At 37.4% G+C, this 17,362-nt stretch overlaps 1 protein-coding gene across 4 annotated transcripts in view; it reads left to right on the top strand.

The window, feature by feature from the left end:
• Nucleotides 1–6,213: 6,213 nt before the first annotated feature.
• The window catches only part of LOC146452395 (uncharacterized), an 18,642-nt gene continuing 7,493 nt past the window's right edge, over nucleotides 6,214–17,362 (top strand). For 3 of the 4 annotated variants that reach the window (XR_014859784.1, XR_014859785.1, XM_085098013.1), the window contains exons 1-8: nucleotides 6,214–6,444; nucleotides 7,404–7,467; nucleotides 8,011–8,115; nucleotides 8,814–8,978; nucleotides 9,505–9,579; nucleotides 9,879–9,956; nucleotides 11,532–11,846; nucleotides 16,900–17,130. Coding sequence is in view for 2 of the 4 variants with exons in the window: in XM_085098013.1 (XP_084954139.1) it covers nucleotides 6,272–6,444; nucleotides 7,404–7,467; nucleotides 8,011–8,115; nucleotides 8,814–8,978; nucleotides 9,505–9,579; nucleotides 9,879–9,956; nucleotides 11,532–11,846; nucleotides 16,900–17,130 (1,206 nt within the window). In the remaining 2 variants the exon portion in view is untranslated. The remainder of the gene's footprint in view (nucleotides 6,445–7,403; nucleotides 7,468–8,010; nucleotides 8,116–8,813; nucleotides 8,979–9,504; nucleotides 9,580–9,878; nucleotides 9,957–11,531; nucleotides 11,847–16,899; nucleotides 17,131–17,362) is intronic. The other variant, XM_085098014.1, reaches the window with a different exon arrangement.

The following is a 17,362-nucleotide window of genomic DNA, read 5'->3' as shown; positions in this document are numbered from 1 at the left end:
TTACATTTTTCAGTTTCTCGCTACACAGCCATTTACTTAGCTGTGAATCTTTCTTTAGTATAATTTAATACATTGATTCTTCTTCAATCGAAACATAGTAATTATTTTCATCTCTGCTCGTTTGTGAGCGAACTGAGCTCGGATGAAGTAGACACACTTTTCTCTATCACGCAAAAGTTTAAAATAATCCAAAATCAGCATGAAAAAAAGCTCACCGGTAGTGTTTCAAATCCTCTGATACTTTGACAAAAGACAGTTCAGTCATTGATTTTTAGGTGTAAGGTTTTAAATCTTTAGGATCTAGCAGAACTTTTGCACGAATGCCGATCAAAGTTTGACAAAAAAATTCAGCGCCATTGAAATCTACAACGCTACGTAACAAGGCAAAATTGAATAAGTTAACTGGCTCCTCGGCCAAAGTTTGTATAAAAGAAGGCTTTAAACTATTTTCAACGCTTAAAACGTTTTAAAAATATATTGATGTTAAATATATTGTCTACACGGGCACAACAAACCAACAAACACCAAAATTACCACTAGACAAATTTAACTCTCACTCGCTCCCCAATCTATAGTGTCATGCGCGAGCGACTTGGCTGCAATAACAAACAGATATTTACATCCGTTGATTTAAAATAAGTCATATTTTAAAATATCTTACTAAACGATGTGCCAGATTTCCCGGTGAACCTGCTGAAGAAATAGAAAATAACTTGATAGCAATACAACCTGAAACAAATAAAATTAATTCTATTACGGATGAAAAGCTTTTGACTAAGATTGGTTATATCACAAAATATACCAAAAGAAAACAAAATCGATTTCACTTTGAACCCCAGGCCCCAGTTGTTCAAAGGCCGGATAACTTTATCCAGTGGATAAGTCACTATCCTACAGTTTCAATCTGTGCAAAGATTTCAGTATTTCATCGTGTACAAGCGAATATGCACACTCTAACCACAGTCTAGTTTAGGAGTGAACGAAAACCTTGCACAACGTTTAACGTGAAGTATATTTTAGACCCCGAATAGTGCCTTATCCAGCGGATAAAGTTATCCGGCCTTTGAACAACTGGGGCAAGGGCCCTGATTTGCTAACGTAACCATAGGGGGCCTACACAATGTGTCTGTGTGGCCGATTGGTATTATATAGTAAATGCACTGGATTTACCGTTCGCTTCACCTATAGCGATATATCGCTAACTATGTATATAAATCAATGATAAATAAACGTTGAATTACCTTATCTGTGGTATATAGTCGTCCTTTTACCTCAAAAGCGGTTTTTTGAGCGATTTTGAAGGAGTTTGAGTTCGCCGTTGACTGTTCCATATATAAGAAGGAGAAGGGAGGAATCCTTGTTTTGAAAGGGTTCCAGCGCCGGAGCGATTTTTCCCCCCAAAAACGCATCGCTCCGCTTTCAAACTTCACAGCATAAAGGTCAAAAGATTCACGATTCTTCTCGTACTTTCCAATCGAAAATCCATCCAAACGGCCCGGAGCTAGTCCTTGAAGAAAATCAAAATCCCACAGTATTCGAGCGACTTGAATGCGTAGCAAGATCCATTATGCCAGCCACAAACCGTCCCGCTGATTGTCCCTTTCTGATTGGACGATTGTCTAACGTCGTCGTCGTCTATTTACAAAGGCTGGCAATCTTGGAAATTCACAAAAAATTGACCTATTAAAAAATTGACAATTCGACAACAGTTTTCTATGATCCATACTGTTATACCATAAATGCCTAAAAAAAGTTGGGGGTAATTTGTGCTTGTACCTAGACTTTCAAAGACCGTGAGGGCAGATTTTCACCCCTATCCTTCCTGTCCTATTACCGCCAACAAATCCTTCCCCCACCCCACCTCCGGTCTGGATTTTAGAATAGATTAAGCCTGTGGCAAACGATTAACTCCTTCAGTAAACTTTAATCTAGATCTCCTTGATCACCAGGATCCACTCTCCGAAAGGGGACAAATAAAGTAGCTACTCTTTGAACAACTGGAGGAGGGGGGAGCTTATCCTTGTTTATTTGACCCAAAAGCTAAAGACAAACGGTTCAAAACTCAATTGTACGTTGATCAATATACTAATGTTGCGACCTGTGTTTAGCAAGATGTTGAACAGTTTCATCATACTATAGGATGACTCCTAGATAAGCCATGGGCATATAGAATATTGTTGAACACGTGCAAAATATTATTTAAACGACAAAACAAAAACACGAAACAAACAATAAATCATTTTGTCCGAACAAAAAATTCGCCAGGCAAGAACTTTCTGACAAACTTTTAAAAATGGTTAACGACTGATATTAGTTGAACTTTGACTCATCATCTGCACCTTAATTATTGAAGTTAACAACTTTTAGCAAAACGAATGACCACCCATGAACTTTAAACTAATTAACTTGCAACTTGACTTTCATTTCAAGATTAACTTATAAACGTCGTAGAGAAATTACCTGTCATAGAATGAATGTTCCTTGAAGTTTAATTTCCGTTAATCCAGCTTTGATGAACGTCAAAGCCTTGCTATCTGCGTCTTTTTGTCTTTAGTGGTGCTTGTTTTGCAGTCTTGTGTTTCCCCCAGCGCTTTGCAGTCGCCTTGAAGTTCTTTAGTAGATATAATGACTCCATAAAAGCTCAGAATAAGGATTTTTTAGATAAACTGGACGGTTAACTTTGCGAACGACGCCATGTGCAAGAAGATTAGTGATGAATTAAGATGATTTTTAGCAGTCTATTTGCAATTCAAATTGCATGATCATGATAAGAAATGCACATTACAGAGACAAGTAGAAACATACAACGATTGGGTGTAAATGACAAAAAAAATAATGAAAACTCCTTGTTTAGGGAGGTAAGGAAAAGCCCAAAAATGCAAACTTGAAAGGGAGCTTAGTTTGCCTTGGAAAAATACTCAAGTAAAATTGCAGCTTGTAAGCAGTGTCGAGGGAGGCTCCGCTTGCAGGGTTAACGAGAAAATGAAAAATTTTCAAGCTGACAAATTGCACGTGCTTCCAGTGCGATTGCACGTGCGCTTATGTTGGTGCACGTTTTAATCGTCCACTGCAAAACAACAACGTAAATTTGTCTAATGACGTAACTTGCGAACACCGTCAAACAACTTTATTTCAATTAATCTACAGTACACATAGAAGTTGGATATCTGCAGTAGATCCCGCCGAAAAATAAAAAAAATAAGTCACTTTATTTGAGCTCAAGGATGAAATTCTAGTATGTGAACAATCAATTGGGTGGAAGCTGTTTAACAACAAATTTTTTTATGTGGTAGAAACGCAACGAAAATCTGATCATATACTTTGAGCAAAACTAAAATCAAACAAAGCGAACAGTGTGTGTATTTTAGCAGTAAGGCTAGCGCTAGTTCTACACGGTACAACCGGTCCGTAAGTTTCTTCTTCTCCCATCGCCGCGCCTACCGATTTGGTTCCGGGGTAGTTTGCTGTTTTTGTACAAGTTGGATGAGTTGAAATTATTGAGAAGTAGCACAAATAAAATGAACTTATAAGAGTTTTCGTTGTCGTCACCGTTTTCGTTGCTTATGTTACCAAGGGACGCATTCCCAAATGTGGAACAAATTATGTTATCTTACATCAACGTCTTCAAAGTCTTAACAATTCTATACATTTCATTACAAAAAGTGGAAACTTGGGTGTAAAAAAATAGATATGATCGGCTATGCTACCTTTTCAAATTTCCCGTGCGTCACCATTTTGGAATTTATGATGTGAAATGGTTGCCGCCATTGCCAGGAAGCAGAAGGTTTTTTGTTAATCTCGTAGCCAGATCTCAGTAGGTTCGGGAATGTCGGGGATCTGGGTACGAGATTAGTCTTTTGTGTGCTCCAATAGCCCTTTTCACTGTTAACTCTGCTCATTTGAATTACAATGAAATCTAGCATTTATGTGAGGCAATTACGGGCTATTTTGTAGTTTTAGCCCGAAATTGCCTCGCATCCACGTTGGATAACATTGTAATGCAAATGAGAAAAATTAACCGTGGAAAGGGCTATACCCAATTTGAAAAAGAGTGATGGCCTGGGTCGAGAGTAGCTGACCAAGCGATTGTGGGATTGTTTGGGGGGGCGATAACAATAGCCATCGTCCCCCCAAACAATCCTGGGCAGTTACTCTCGACCCAGGCCATCACTCTTTTTCAAAGTGGGCTATTGAACAACCGTTTGACGTCATGGAATCCAAAATGGCGGGATGAGGAAAATTTAAAAGCGAAAACAGGCGATAACCAAATCCATTGCAGACTGACACAGAAACAGCTGTATATTTCCATATTTCTAAAACAGGTGAAAACAGGCGATGACCAAATCCTTTGGTTACTGACACAGAAACAGTATATTTCCATATTTCTTTCGAAATTTGAATTGAATGGTATTACCAACAATAGAACGTAACAATGTAAAATTGTTTTTCAAGAGTGGAGGTTTCATTTAAATAGCTAACAAATTGGCCCTTAAGTTGCTAAATTTGTTCTCGATGTCTAGTACGATACTATGTACTATCTCACTCCTGATATTTTACAGAGGTCAAACGAGCGTTCCCGATCATTTCAGGAAATGTCCGAGCATCGTCGAGAATGTCCAAAGGAAAACCCGAGGAATATTTAATCATAATTAGAGATCCTAACGTGTTAAAAGGTCTTAAAAATGTCAGCAGACAGCTATGCCTTGTTCCATGGATGCTCACTAACGGGAGGTTTGCCAGATTACATGAATTAATGTCTTTTCTTCGCTGATAGATGAGGTTATAGTCCCAAATCGTCCATACAAAAGTTAAATAAAAAGGTAGGTATATTAGCGTTATACAGTCATTTCAACTAACGTTGTCGGTTCAAAGCATGAAGCTAAAAGACAAGACCGAAGGTTTACGTGGGATTTTTATGAATAAATTCATCAAAAATCAGTCATGCCTGGAGAAAACAATAGGTTGTAATTAGCAGTACAATGACCTGCACGTGCAGGGATGATTTTGTTAAAATTATTCATAAAAAATAATCCCACAAAACATTGAGGTCTTGTCTTTTAGCTTGATTTTAATCCGACAACGTTAATTGAAATAGCTGTATACCTCAAGGAAAAAATAGGAGGGAGAGGCCGAGGAAAGGGTAGGCTAAAAAATTTTAATCTTCGCCAAAAGTGTGGATTCCCACAGTCAAGAATTGCCCTACAAAATACGGGCGTCCTTAATCTGCCTCTCCGCACGGAAAATGTCTCCCTCTAATCTCTTTTGGTTTGTTACCATGGAGGGTACTAGTTTACAGCAGTCAAGCACTCGACGCGTGCGCGCGCAGTATTCTTACTTATTGGAAAAGAGCATTCTCGACCCCAGAGCCGCTCGGCTTTGACTACGCCATACGCCAGGGTACACGGAACAAAACCTGGCGGCAGCCATTGCTTTTGTCCAAGTGCCACATAACTGGACAAAACGAAGGCACGTGAGGCTCGTTCAACTCGCGCCGTAAATTCAAATTTCTGCGCGTTTTGATTGACCAATTAGAAGTGTTTTCATTATTTCAACCGAAAACCAATCAGTGCAGGTATCGTCCCCAGAGTCTCCCAGACCCTTCTCGCCGTCAGTCATGCGCAAAAGGGAAGAGATCTGGGGTCGAAAATGATTCTCTTTTCTCATTCTCGACTCCATAGCTCTTCCCCTTTGTGCATGGCCGATCGTGGGAGTCAAGCCAAGGTCGAGTGTCAAAGAAACTCCAAACTGGTGACTGAAAATGTTTCTTGAATTTTGCCGTTTGCCTTCTGTGATGATCAGTCAAAGAGAAAACCATTTTTCAGGGTCGGTTTAACATTTAACATAACAAGCGCATTAGATCATATTCCCATGTATTCTGCACTATATAAAAAATAAAGTTATGTTTTATGTTATTTAACTTAACATCTTTTTTCTTTCACAAGGAATATTTAGATGTGTTTTGTCGGCTTTTTGTAAAATGGTAAAATTTCATAATTTGGGATACTTTCAATCTAGTAAGTAAAATATGAACTGGAGTTTTTGAATCCGCTTAATTTGACAATTGTTTGAAACCGTGCTTTCCTAGAAAACGTTTAGACAACGACCAATATTCTCAGAAAGACGGAAAGGAAAGAATCTTCACGCAAGCTCACAGTTATTGGTGTACTAGAAATAATATTTCAAGGCCATATTTGACTGACCCTTTAGGAACAAAGATATCGCTTTCATTAAATCCACCCAGCGACGCTCTTGTCGGGCGATCGATGAAGGTATGGCGGAAGCTCGAGCAAATCCACCAGCGTTTGGTGGATACGATGATGAGTTTGTGGATGCAGTCGACGACGATTTCCAATGTGTAATCTGTCAGTTACCACTAAAACAACCAATCCTAACGAAATGTGGCCACAGATTTTGTACTCAATGCCTCAACGGACACTTCGAAAGGTAAGCATTCCTTAGAGTACAATTCTTAGAAGCTATTGTTAAGCCAGGTTGTAACTAGCGACGCAAGCACTAGCGCCAAGACAGGAGTTCATACAAAGCCTGAGAAACGCAATCTTAAGCCCAAGGATTTTGTGCTTTTGTGCTTATTCCTGGTGTCAAAACACTGAAAACAGACTTTAGGAGTTGCTATTTAGCCAAGCGAGACCATAGGTATACGTGGCAGTCCAAAGGCCACATTTAGCTCAACTCGAAGAAACGGCCATTTGAGAAAAAAGGTCGCATTACGTTTAATAAAATTCAGTGTAACTGAATTGTTATCATGGAGAGTAAGACAACAGCCTATTTGATCACGTGATTAAATCTCAAAGTGCACATTTCGAGCCTTATTATTTACTTGGTCTGTGGCGTGATTTACGGAAATATTAATAACAACCTCAAAAAAATGTTTATTGGAATCACTAGCAAGATTTTTTTCTTTTATGTCTATTGCTACCAGGTCTTTAAGGCATTTACTGCAGTCTGTTGCGAACGTTTGTTTCTGCAGGAAAATGAAATATGCCATATGAATATATGTAAATTTAACCGATAATTTAACTGGGCCTGATTATTTGCATTTTGTTGCCTCCTTCATTACTAATGAGGTGCGGCTGATAAACACTGAATAACAAGGAAGTGAAAAATAATTACAAAGAAAAATCCTCAAAAATTTTGTTTTCTAGATTTTCTGTAGACTTTAAATGTCCTAAAAAGCGAGGCTTCAAGAATAGTTTTTATAATGTGCGATTCACTTCACGCAAGCTTGAACAATAGCTGCATTATTTAGAAGTATTAAAAGTACATTAACGGGCAGAAGAGAAGCGAGAGAAAAACAAATTATCTAAAAATACCCCTAACAGATAGAACTTAGGCGATGCAAGGATATCAAAAGCTCACGTTTCCATGTTTCCTTTATTAAACAGCTTAGAGCAAGATGAGCAGCCTTTGAATTGCCCTGTGGATCGAGACAAGTTGAGCAGAGACAAAGTAAGAGAGTTTCGTAATGCTAAAACGTTTGTGGGAAGGGTTGGCGAGTTCAAGCTGTTTACCACTCATTGTCTGCAGAAAGTGACTTATGAACCAAATTTATTCTAGGCCTTGTACGGTTTCCTTACCCTTGTGTCAGTCATTTGTCAAATAAACACTCCAATATTCCTTTCAGAGAAATCTGAATTTTTTGTAGGATACCAGGCCAGACCGCTTGCCATGTTATGTTTAGTTTTGTTGCTCATATATTTTTATATCAAAGGTATCGCGTTTAATTAATTCTATTTTTGACCATTCTATCCAATAAACTGAATTAAATCTTTACAACGAATATTACCATGCTCCCTTTCTTTATACAAGGCAGATAAAACCTTTGTATTGTTAGTTACTTGACTGTCTACGTATTTATTTATTTTTTGCTTTCATTGTGAAACAACACAGGGAGTCAACCTAGGAATTCTCCATAGTAAAGTTCGTGTAATAATGACCAACATCTCGTTTTCAATAGTAATTAATTGAATTGAATGTATTATTTTCTTGTAGGGAGATATTTTCCCAGACAAAGCGACGGAAAGAAAAATTCTTTCCTTTTCTATTAAATGCCCGAATGAAGGATGCCAGTGGTCTGGCGAATTGAGATCAAAAGAGGTGAGATGAAGTTGTCCGTTCCTTTAGAAATAATCTTAGACATTTGGCCTGTTTCCTGATTTCTTTCAGTATTTTTCCCAAAAAGACTTGTGCAAGGACCTCGTGAAAACAGTCGTCTCTGGCCAAGAAACGTGGGCCAAAAATCAAAATGATACAAATACAATTTTTCTCAAAAATCACGACCCCCTCACAAAGGATGTAGGTTGTGATATACTCTTAACTGGCGCAATAATATTTCACTCCTTTTTGCTTTTCTGTCTATGAATAGTCAAGCAACCACAGTCTTTGCCAAATTTTTTTTATGGGTTGCCACGTGACCAGCCAAAACCAACTATGCACGGAACTGTGGTTGCTTATCTAGATCAGTGAGGACGAATTCTGCTTGCGGCTACTTTGAAACTGAATTAACGTTTTTGATAGGCAATCATGATTAAATAACCACGTCATATGACATCACCTTTAGCTGCAGACCTCAAAGGAAACTTCTTTGGACATAATTTCTATCCTCCAAGCCACACTATCACAGCTTCTATGTTGCGAAGTTATGGAATTGGGGCGGATTCCCCCCCCCCCCCCCCCCACCCCTCTACCCCGGGGTCCAAAAAGACAAAAAAAAAAAAACCGGGCCTAGATAGGGTTAACTCATTGTTTACTAAACTATTCAAAAGGTTTTTTTCTAATTTTGTTTTTTAAAACAGAACCATTTAGCTTCTTGTCCTCTTCAAGTTGTTTCCTGTACAAACGAGAACTGTGATATAAGACTGCCAAGGAAAGACTTGCAAGCGCACGTTACTTCTACATGTGACTGGAGGGTTCTTCGTTGTAGCCACTGTGATGTGTCCCACGCGGCGTGTGAAATTAAGGTAAGAAATTGGATGTTTTTTTATGATGTTTTAGATACACATTTTGAGGCGACACAGTTAAAGAATGCTAAGAACTTATTGGCAAGTTGTATCCAGTCGAGGATCTAGGAGAGGGGATCGGGGGGTCCAGCCACTCACCCCTCCCCCCGCCTTTTTTTAAAAACCAAAACCTGAGGCCCCGTGGGGCCAAGGCCCAAATATATTTCGTTTCACGAAGGTCCGCATCTGCCTCTGTAATCGAATATATTTAAGACAGTTCTAGTTTTAAATGATTGATAGGATGATTGATGAATTTCTTGCTGTTGGGAGTATGTTAATAGCTAATATGCTTATAGGATTAACTACAGTTGTTCAATTTAAGGTGGTTTATCTAAACTATAAGAATGAGGAATTAAGCAATTCAATAGTAAGTTATGAGGAATGAATTCTCATTGATACATTAAAAATAGCACACTTTTCACTTTTTTTAAGGGGATATCTTTAGGTCAACCAACTATTAATACATATTTAATTGTCATATTTTAAGGCTCATCAAAGTGAATGCAAGAGATTGCCACTGAAGTGCCCAAACAAATGTGGATTTATTATTCCGAGAGAAGAGGTTAGTGTCTGATTGTTTGGTAACAACAGTAACGCCTATCCATTGTTCATGCATCCATAATGTATAATCCATAATGTAACTAAAATGATCAATAATCGGGCACTTGTCGTTTCCTTGGATCCCTTCATGGAGGGCCAAATTCCTCGTTTCTCTATTGTAAGGAAAATACCCTCAAAATATTTCAGATTTAGTTAGAGAAGTTATCTAGACTTAATTATTTGTATTACGTGACCCAATATCTTGCATTATTTTTAATGTGAGCATAACTGTTTCTTGATTTCTTCTATCATATCCTACAGATTTCAACCCATATTGACAGTGACTGCTCGCTGGCCATAATTTCCTGTCCTTATGCTGATATGGGCTGCGGAGAAAAGGTAATTAGAAACACAGAACTGAATGTTAAAATTATCCATCACTTTTGTTAACTTTTGAAAAATTTAGGGCCTCTCCATACCTATAGCGACAGTCTTTTATTTAACTAAAAAAATGCTAAAAATGGCAATTTCAAATTTAAAAAAATATCAGTTAGGAGCCCTTTGCTAATTAAAATTGAACTGAAGTTTGGAGTATAATACCGCCATCAAAAAGCGAAAAACCAATCAAAAAGAAAAAGCAACAACAGCGAAACAAGACAAAACAAAAAAAAGCTATCAAATGTTGCAAGGAGAACCTCCACTCTTACAAAAAAATTGGCGTTAAAGTCTAAATTTCAAAGTTTAGTTAACATAGTTGGTCCTGCATTTTAGTGACCTTAAAAATTAGCTATTATTATTATTGCCAGTTTTAGTGCGCACCCATTTTGAATTTTGCGACGTCAAATGATGCCTCTTAGTCAGAAAGCAGAACTTCAATCGCCCACTTTGAAAATGAGTGATGGCCTGGTTCGAGTAAAACGGCCCAAGCGATTGTGGGATTGTTTGGGGGTACGATGAAGGCGATGATAATAGCCAACCTTTTTCACAAACGCTTGGGCAGCTACTCTCGCCCAGGCTATCACTCTTTTTTAAAGTGAGCTATCGTGAGAAATAACTGTAAACCGTATGACGTCATGGAATAAAAAATGGCGTCGCACAGAAATTTTAAAAAGTGAAAAAAGACGAAAATAAGAACCAATTACTTATAGGCTTTCTTCAAATTTAAACTAATTTAATTTAGTCACGCAAGGGTCATGTCTGTCTGGCAAATCACAGTACTACCTACAACAGAACTTCGTTTCTGAGGTAAATGAAACCTGTCATTCGAAAAACTCTACCAGAAACTCTACATTTTTTAGAGCGCTCTAGGCCATTTTGAATTATAGTTTATCTAATTTCTTTTAAAAAGTGCATGGTGGAATTCAGTAGCGGGATAATCTTGTAAATTTTTCTCAGCAATTTCATATATTTATTTTCATTTTATGTTGCAAAATTGACGCTGGCTTCTCTGATAACTGCTCTATCAATGACTTCATAGCTTTAAATCTAAAAGATAAACAATATATTTTTAAAATATCATCGTTCTTACACAACATTAATTTTCTTCAGTGATACAGAATTCAGGAGGTTAACCAGTTAAAGTTTGAACTGATAAAGAAAAAATGCAATCAGTACGTCAAACAGCATTGGGACTGCAAAGAAAAATTCTTGCATGCATCAAGGCAATTAAAACATTATTGCCAGGGAAATTAAAATTACGGCTTCTCTCGACGCTATTGCCAGGAAAGTGATAATATTCTTGGTGTTTTGAATAGGATTTGAACGCGCAAAAAGGAAGAACGGAAAAAACGGTTAGCGGAAAAACACTATTTGAAACACACAAAATGCATAGGTCCAAACTACACCAGTATGTCACTATTATCATCAGTCAAAAGTCGTCTTTCGTACAGCTGGGGAACTCCGAAGGAAGATTATGTGGTCATTAGCAAACGTTAAGCCATGCTTTTAAGTCTTTTGTCTTTTTCCTTTCTGTAGGTTCAGCGAAGAACAATAAAATCCCACCTTCAATCTGCCACTAATCTCCATCTTGGCTTGGCTTGTGCAAAGTTGAATGACACACGGATTCAGCTGAATAACACTCAAAGTCAGCTGAAGGAGACTCAACTTCAGCTGCGTGACGCTCAACATCAGTTGAATGACAGTCAACTTCAGTTGCGTGACGCTCAAGATCAGTCGAATGACAGTCAACTTCAGTTGCGTGACGCTCAACGTCAGCTGAATGACACTCAACTTCAGTTAAGTAACATTCAACAGGAGTTCAAAGGGACTAAAACAAAACTTGAAGAGAAGGTCAGTGCTCTAGAGAGTCCTAGTCTGATACAAATTTCTGGGGTACATACGTAATACTTGGAAGATTTGCCGATTCGAGGAAAAGATGAAACAAGTCAAAAGCGGGGAGAAAACCCAGATAAACAGTCCTTCTTTTTACGACCATGGATATAAGTTTGGACTAGCCTTGATACCCAATAACATATTTCTCGGCCCTGAATTCGTCATTGTATATTGTTTTCTAATGAAAAGTGAATACGTTCCCGTATTATCCTGGCCTTAACCCAATAACAAATTTACAATTACGTTGATCGATCAGCAAGAAGATCCAAGGTAAAGAGAAAACAAGGTTACATCCTTTACATCACACGAAAAACGATATAGCTACTTCAGCAGGGTGAAGAATGATGATAACCATCCTCCTTTATTCCCTCCGCTTATAACGCACAACAACGTAAGGAGAAGGCGCTACGTTGTAGATGACACAATTTTCATCCAGGTCCAAATCGATCCAGCATAAAAGGTTTCATTGCTACTTAGATAGGGTACCTCGTTGCATTTTTTCATTGCTACTAATTAGATGGGGTTCCTCGTTGCTTTTATTTAGGTGCATTTCACAGTTTACTTGTCTTCTGTCGTATTGTAGTCGTATTGTACTCACAAAATACTAAAAAATTTTGGTTAGCTTAATTCGAAAGAATAAAAACACAGTATCGTATACAGCAAATTTAACAAGAATAATCTGAAAGTATTGGCTGGTTCACAATGATCGTATTACATGGAACAGAAACAAGAGAGATCCAGCATTGTATTTTCATGTTAGTGAAAATAGCGTGTTTAGGTTTATTGCCATAGCGCCTGATATCAACTGGAACTGCTTGACTTAGAATTGTCATGGATCAATAGGCTTAGAACAGGAGAAACACGAGGACTCAATAAAGTGGAGCCCTGTGTACTCGCCATGGGCATTCTACTGAAGCATGTACACTCAATATACATTCTTCCCCAGAGACTTGTGTAGATCTGTAGATATGTAAATCTGTTTAATTCTGCCACTCAACTTTGTAATCGATCACTGAAGAGGGTCGTGTGGCTGAAAGGCCTGTGATCAAATAAACGTACTAAGACCATCCTTGTTAAAACTGCCAGACTTCGCTTCGAATGAAGTTCTCCCAATCTAAGAGTCCTTTTCCTTAAACAATAATAGACTGAGAAAAAACAAAACATGGACTTTACTGAGTGTCACATATTCTTCCGAGAAATATAACTCCTAAGAACTTTTTCCTTTCTGTACATGTCTATTTAGTACAAAACGAGATTTTCTAGGTATTCCAGTATGTAGGCCGGTGCCTTTACTGGCCAAATATAATTTGAAACACAGAAATAGTTCTAACTTTGCAATTTCATAAACCAACCTTCTTATACTCGAGTGGGATTTGCGTGAAATCTGAGTACTTTACAGGCTTAAGGATTGTTAGTCTATTGTTAAATTTTTTTGGTTTTGTTCTTGGCATCACTATAGGGGGGAGAGGAGCCAAATTTAATGTAAAATTAATTTCGGCTAAACTCAACAAGAAGTCTAAGCAATCGATTTATTTAAACAATTTTTCTTTTCCTACTCAAGACCCCCCCCCCCCCCCCACCCCACTCCTCCCTCCCACCCAACCACACACCCAATTTTCCCGTTTTTAACTCGTGAATGCGCGCAAGCGCAGTGAACGAGTTATAGCGATGGTGGAGTTTGCACTCAGTTGGTTGGTTGGTTGGTTGGTTGGTTAGTTGGCTTGGTTGTTAACTTTCGGGCATGCGCAGTGAATGAGTTTTAAATTCAATTAGTGGAACAACACGCGAAAATTTTTTGTTCTCGGCGCATCAGGATATTCTTTTATTAATATTTGTAGCGAATATTTGACGATCATTTAGTGCAAGAATGAAGATTTTTCGTTAAATCTGAGCAAAGTTATAAGTTTTTTCAGTTTTTCAGAAAGTCCGTAGTCGTAAACTCAATAAGTGAAAAAGAAACGACGAAATTCCTTCAACGATGCATCAGAATTATCTTATTCAATCTGTAGAGAATTATTTGACAATCATTTTAGTGTAAGAATGGAGATTTTTTGTTGAATCTGAGGAAAGTTATATGTTTTCTCGTTTTTTCTCCAAAGTGCGGTGTCTTTTAAATATTTAAAAATAATTTAATTTAGGAATACTTTAATTCAAATAATTTTTTAATTTAAAAATAATTGTCGGCGTGAACTTTGAATAAACAAGACGCTTTTTAGAGCGTTTACGTGGCATGCGTAGATGTTTGTTCAGCACTAGTGGCCTTATTTATTTTAGGCCTCACCGATTTTTTCAACCTATCTTCCCTTCGCGATTGATCTAACTGAATACTTTTAGTCATATTGGGTTGCGCTACGTGAAATTTTGCCGCCAAAAACTATTTCCCGGCAGAAAATGTCTTCAGCTGAAAGAAACACTCTTATCAACTGAAAAGTTCACTGCTAATAAGAGCTTTTTGCATACATGAAAACTCAACATCTTTCATCATATTTTTGGTTCTCATGAAAAAGTATTACATCAAGTAGATTTATTTTTCTGAAAAAAAAATTAGTTTGGCTGTCAGTTTTCACGCAAAAGTGGAAAGTGACTTGTTACGCATCCGGTGACGTTGTAAACAAAATTATGCAGATTTCTGGTGAAATGAACATTTTTAGATCCTGTAAGCTTTGATAAAGATTTCAAAGGAAAATAATTGTGTCATTTTCGCAATACACATCTGATTATTCATCGGAAAGCAAAAGGACGTGATCGATAATTTTTTAACAACTGTTTAAAACATACCATGTAGAATTTATTGAAATGCACGTGACAATGCAAAAACCATGAACGCTGCTGAATGACTTTCATACCGGAGTACAGGATCAAAACCTTTTTGGTACGTTCATTGTAAATGAAGCATTATCACAGACAACTAGCTTTCTTTCTTTCAAATTATTTTGCTTGAAGATTGTGTGGACTAGACACAATCTACAAAGGAAAAGTTTCACGCATTATGTCGGGCATGAAATAGACCCAATGCAAAAATGGCTACCATTTTAATATTCTTTTGTCTACATTCAAATTGGCCTTACTAGCCTCGTTCTTGAGTTCAAATATCAAAAGAATATTTTACCTTGGACGAGGCTAGTGAGGCTAATTTGAATAAAGACAAAAAAATATTAAAATATCAGCCATTTTTGCATGGGGTGTATGTAATGCGATACTTTTTCCGAAAGATTTCCCTTTGTGAGATTTGCTTGAAAAACAGCTTTCGGTTCCAAAATCTACCTGTAAGTTAAAATAAGTATGTCTTACAGTAATTTTGTAATTTTAATTCCCAAAAAAACTTCACTTGTCCGTCGGGCAAGTGATGGTCAGAATCCACTAACCCGATCGCAAAATTGACTATCCTTGGGCTAAAGGACACGACTTTCTTTGCACGCTGTAAATTAAACCACACCATTTCCACTATTGTTTTGAGACATGCTTTAACGTTTTAAATATGTGGAAATGTTTTGTTTTCCTTTAGAAAAAAGCTTCTGTATCGGAAGTTTACTGTGTTTCTGTTATCTATAAAGCTACAAACATGTTGTCAGAAAAGGATCTCACTGCACATGAACTTTCCAGCTGCATAACTCACTTAACAAGTGTATTCATAAATGAGTTCAAAACTTGTATTGATCATTGATTGATGGTTTGATTGATGCTCTTTTTTATTTTTTTATTGATGCTCTTATCGCCATAATAATAATAGTAATAATAATAATAATAATAATAATAATAATAAAATCTTTATTACAAAACCTCAATTAAAATCCTATTTACAACAACTTGCTGTTACAAAAAATCCAATCAATTCATCGAAACACTATTCATTCACAAATTCTAAAAAAAAGACGTAACTTAACCTTACATGAAAGAAGAGGAAATAGATATAATTAATAATAAAAGTTCAAAATTCTATAAAATAAAGAATTCCATTATGCAGAGATATTAAGATCATATAATCGAATCACACTAATGTCGGCTAAACCAGTGTCCATAAAAAGCCCTTAGTATAAAAGCATATAGACACGTATTTCAGATATCCGCACTAGCAACATTTATTTCACAGTCTAATGATTGCTCTATCTTGCTACGAAACGGCATTCGCGAACCTCTGACGCATGCATGTACCGATCTTAAGAGTTCAAACGAGGTCTGTGTCTTGAGCCAAGTGATTACAACATGATAAGGCTCGGTGTCTTTCTGAGCTATCTTATCTGCGAGATGCTTTAAGAACCGCTGACACTCGTTTCCCATTCCGCCATTGGTTCCAACCACTAAAGGCGTAAACGAACCCATTTCTACATCTAACACCCGCTGCTGGTACTTGCGCTTCTTCTCTTCTTCTTGCTCTTTGAACACTTCCAATATAATAATAATAATAATAATAATAATAATAATAATAATAATAATAATAATAATAATAATAATAATAATAATAATAATAATGGACTATTTATGCAGGATAACACTTCAGTATAGTATAATGTTATCAACGGGGTCCTGGTGAATAAGTATTAAAAACTTACAAATAATGTATTTATAATGTATCTAGTGTATCTCTGTTTGTTTGTGTTTCGAGTCACGGGATGACAGTATCTCAAAGCACTGCTGAATATACTTTCGTTGCTAAATATTCTCTTATGACTTTTTTCCCAGCCTCGTCCCAGCTCGATCTCTTCCCTGAATCCCTTTTTTCTAGCCGATTTTCTCCGTTTTCCACTGTGATTGCCGCCACTAGTCAACGCCATTTTGAAATTGCGCTTCCAATTTGAAAAATTCAGCCTGAACTTTTTAAGTTTCGATTTGAGGAGTTGGCGCATGCGCATAGGTAACAGTGTCCCTTTAAACAGATGTATCTTAGGATTAGGGTCTCAGATTTTTGCCTAGAAGCAGTGGGATTTAACCAGCCTTAACTCACCCGCACACATTCAACCAATCAGAATGTTCATTTACTAAATGAATTTATTCTTTGTCCATGGATGTGTAGGTTACCATTTACCGCTTACGGTCGGAGGAACTCGCTGAAAGGCTGAGCGTCTCTCAGGACCATATTCTTCAGCTCCAAGGAGAAGTGGAAAGTAAGGACGAGACAGTGCGAGGATTGATGCAGAAGCTACCTGAACATGACAGTGAGCAGAGAAATGCCAAACAGGAGGCACAGCTTCAGACAAAGGAATTGACCGAACAAATCAAGATGCTACAGGAACAGCTGTTGGAGGTAAGCATCTTTTGTGGAAAAAAAAGGAAAGGTTTGGTTTCTAAAGAAAATGCGGTGCTGCGTCGATGGGGAGTAGAAACTAACGTTTGGTTTATCAACAGAGTTGATAACTAAAGGTAATCAGTTCTGTTGATAGACCAATAGTTCGTCTCTCGTAGCAGTTTTTCTGGTCAAAGAGTTCGTACAAGTCATGTAAATCCTGGAAGGTCACAGAATTTCAATGTTGCAAAAT

This window comes from Pavona decussata, unplaced genomic scaffold (genome assembly GCF_977016875.1).
Source record: "Pavona decussata unplaced genomic scaffold, jaPavDecu1.1 SCAFFOLD_371, whole genome shotgun sequence".
NCBI classification, from domain to species: domain Eukaryota; kingdom Metazoa; phylum Cnidaria; class Anthozoa; order Scleractinia; family Agariciidae; genus Pavona; species Pavona decussata.
The sequence above is the reverse complement of the archived record's forward strand: the minus strand, read 5'-3'. Positions and strand labels throughout refer to the sequence as shown.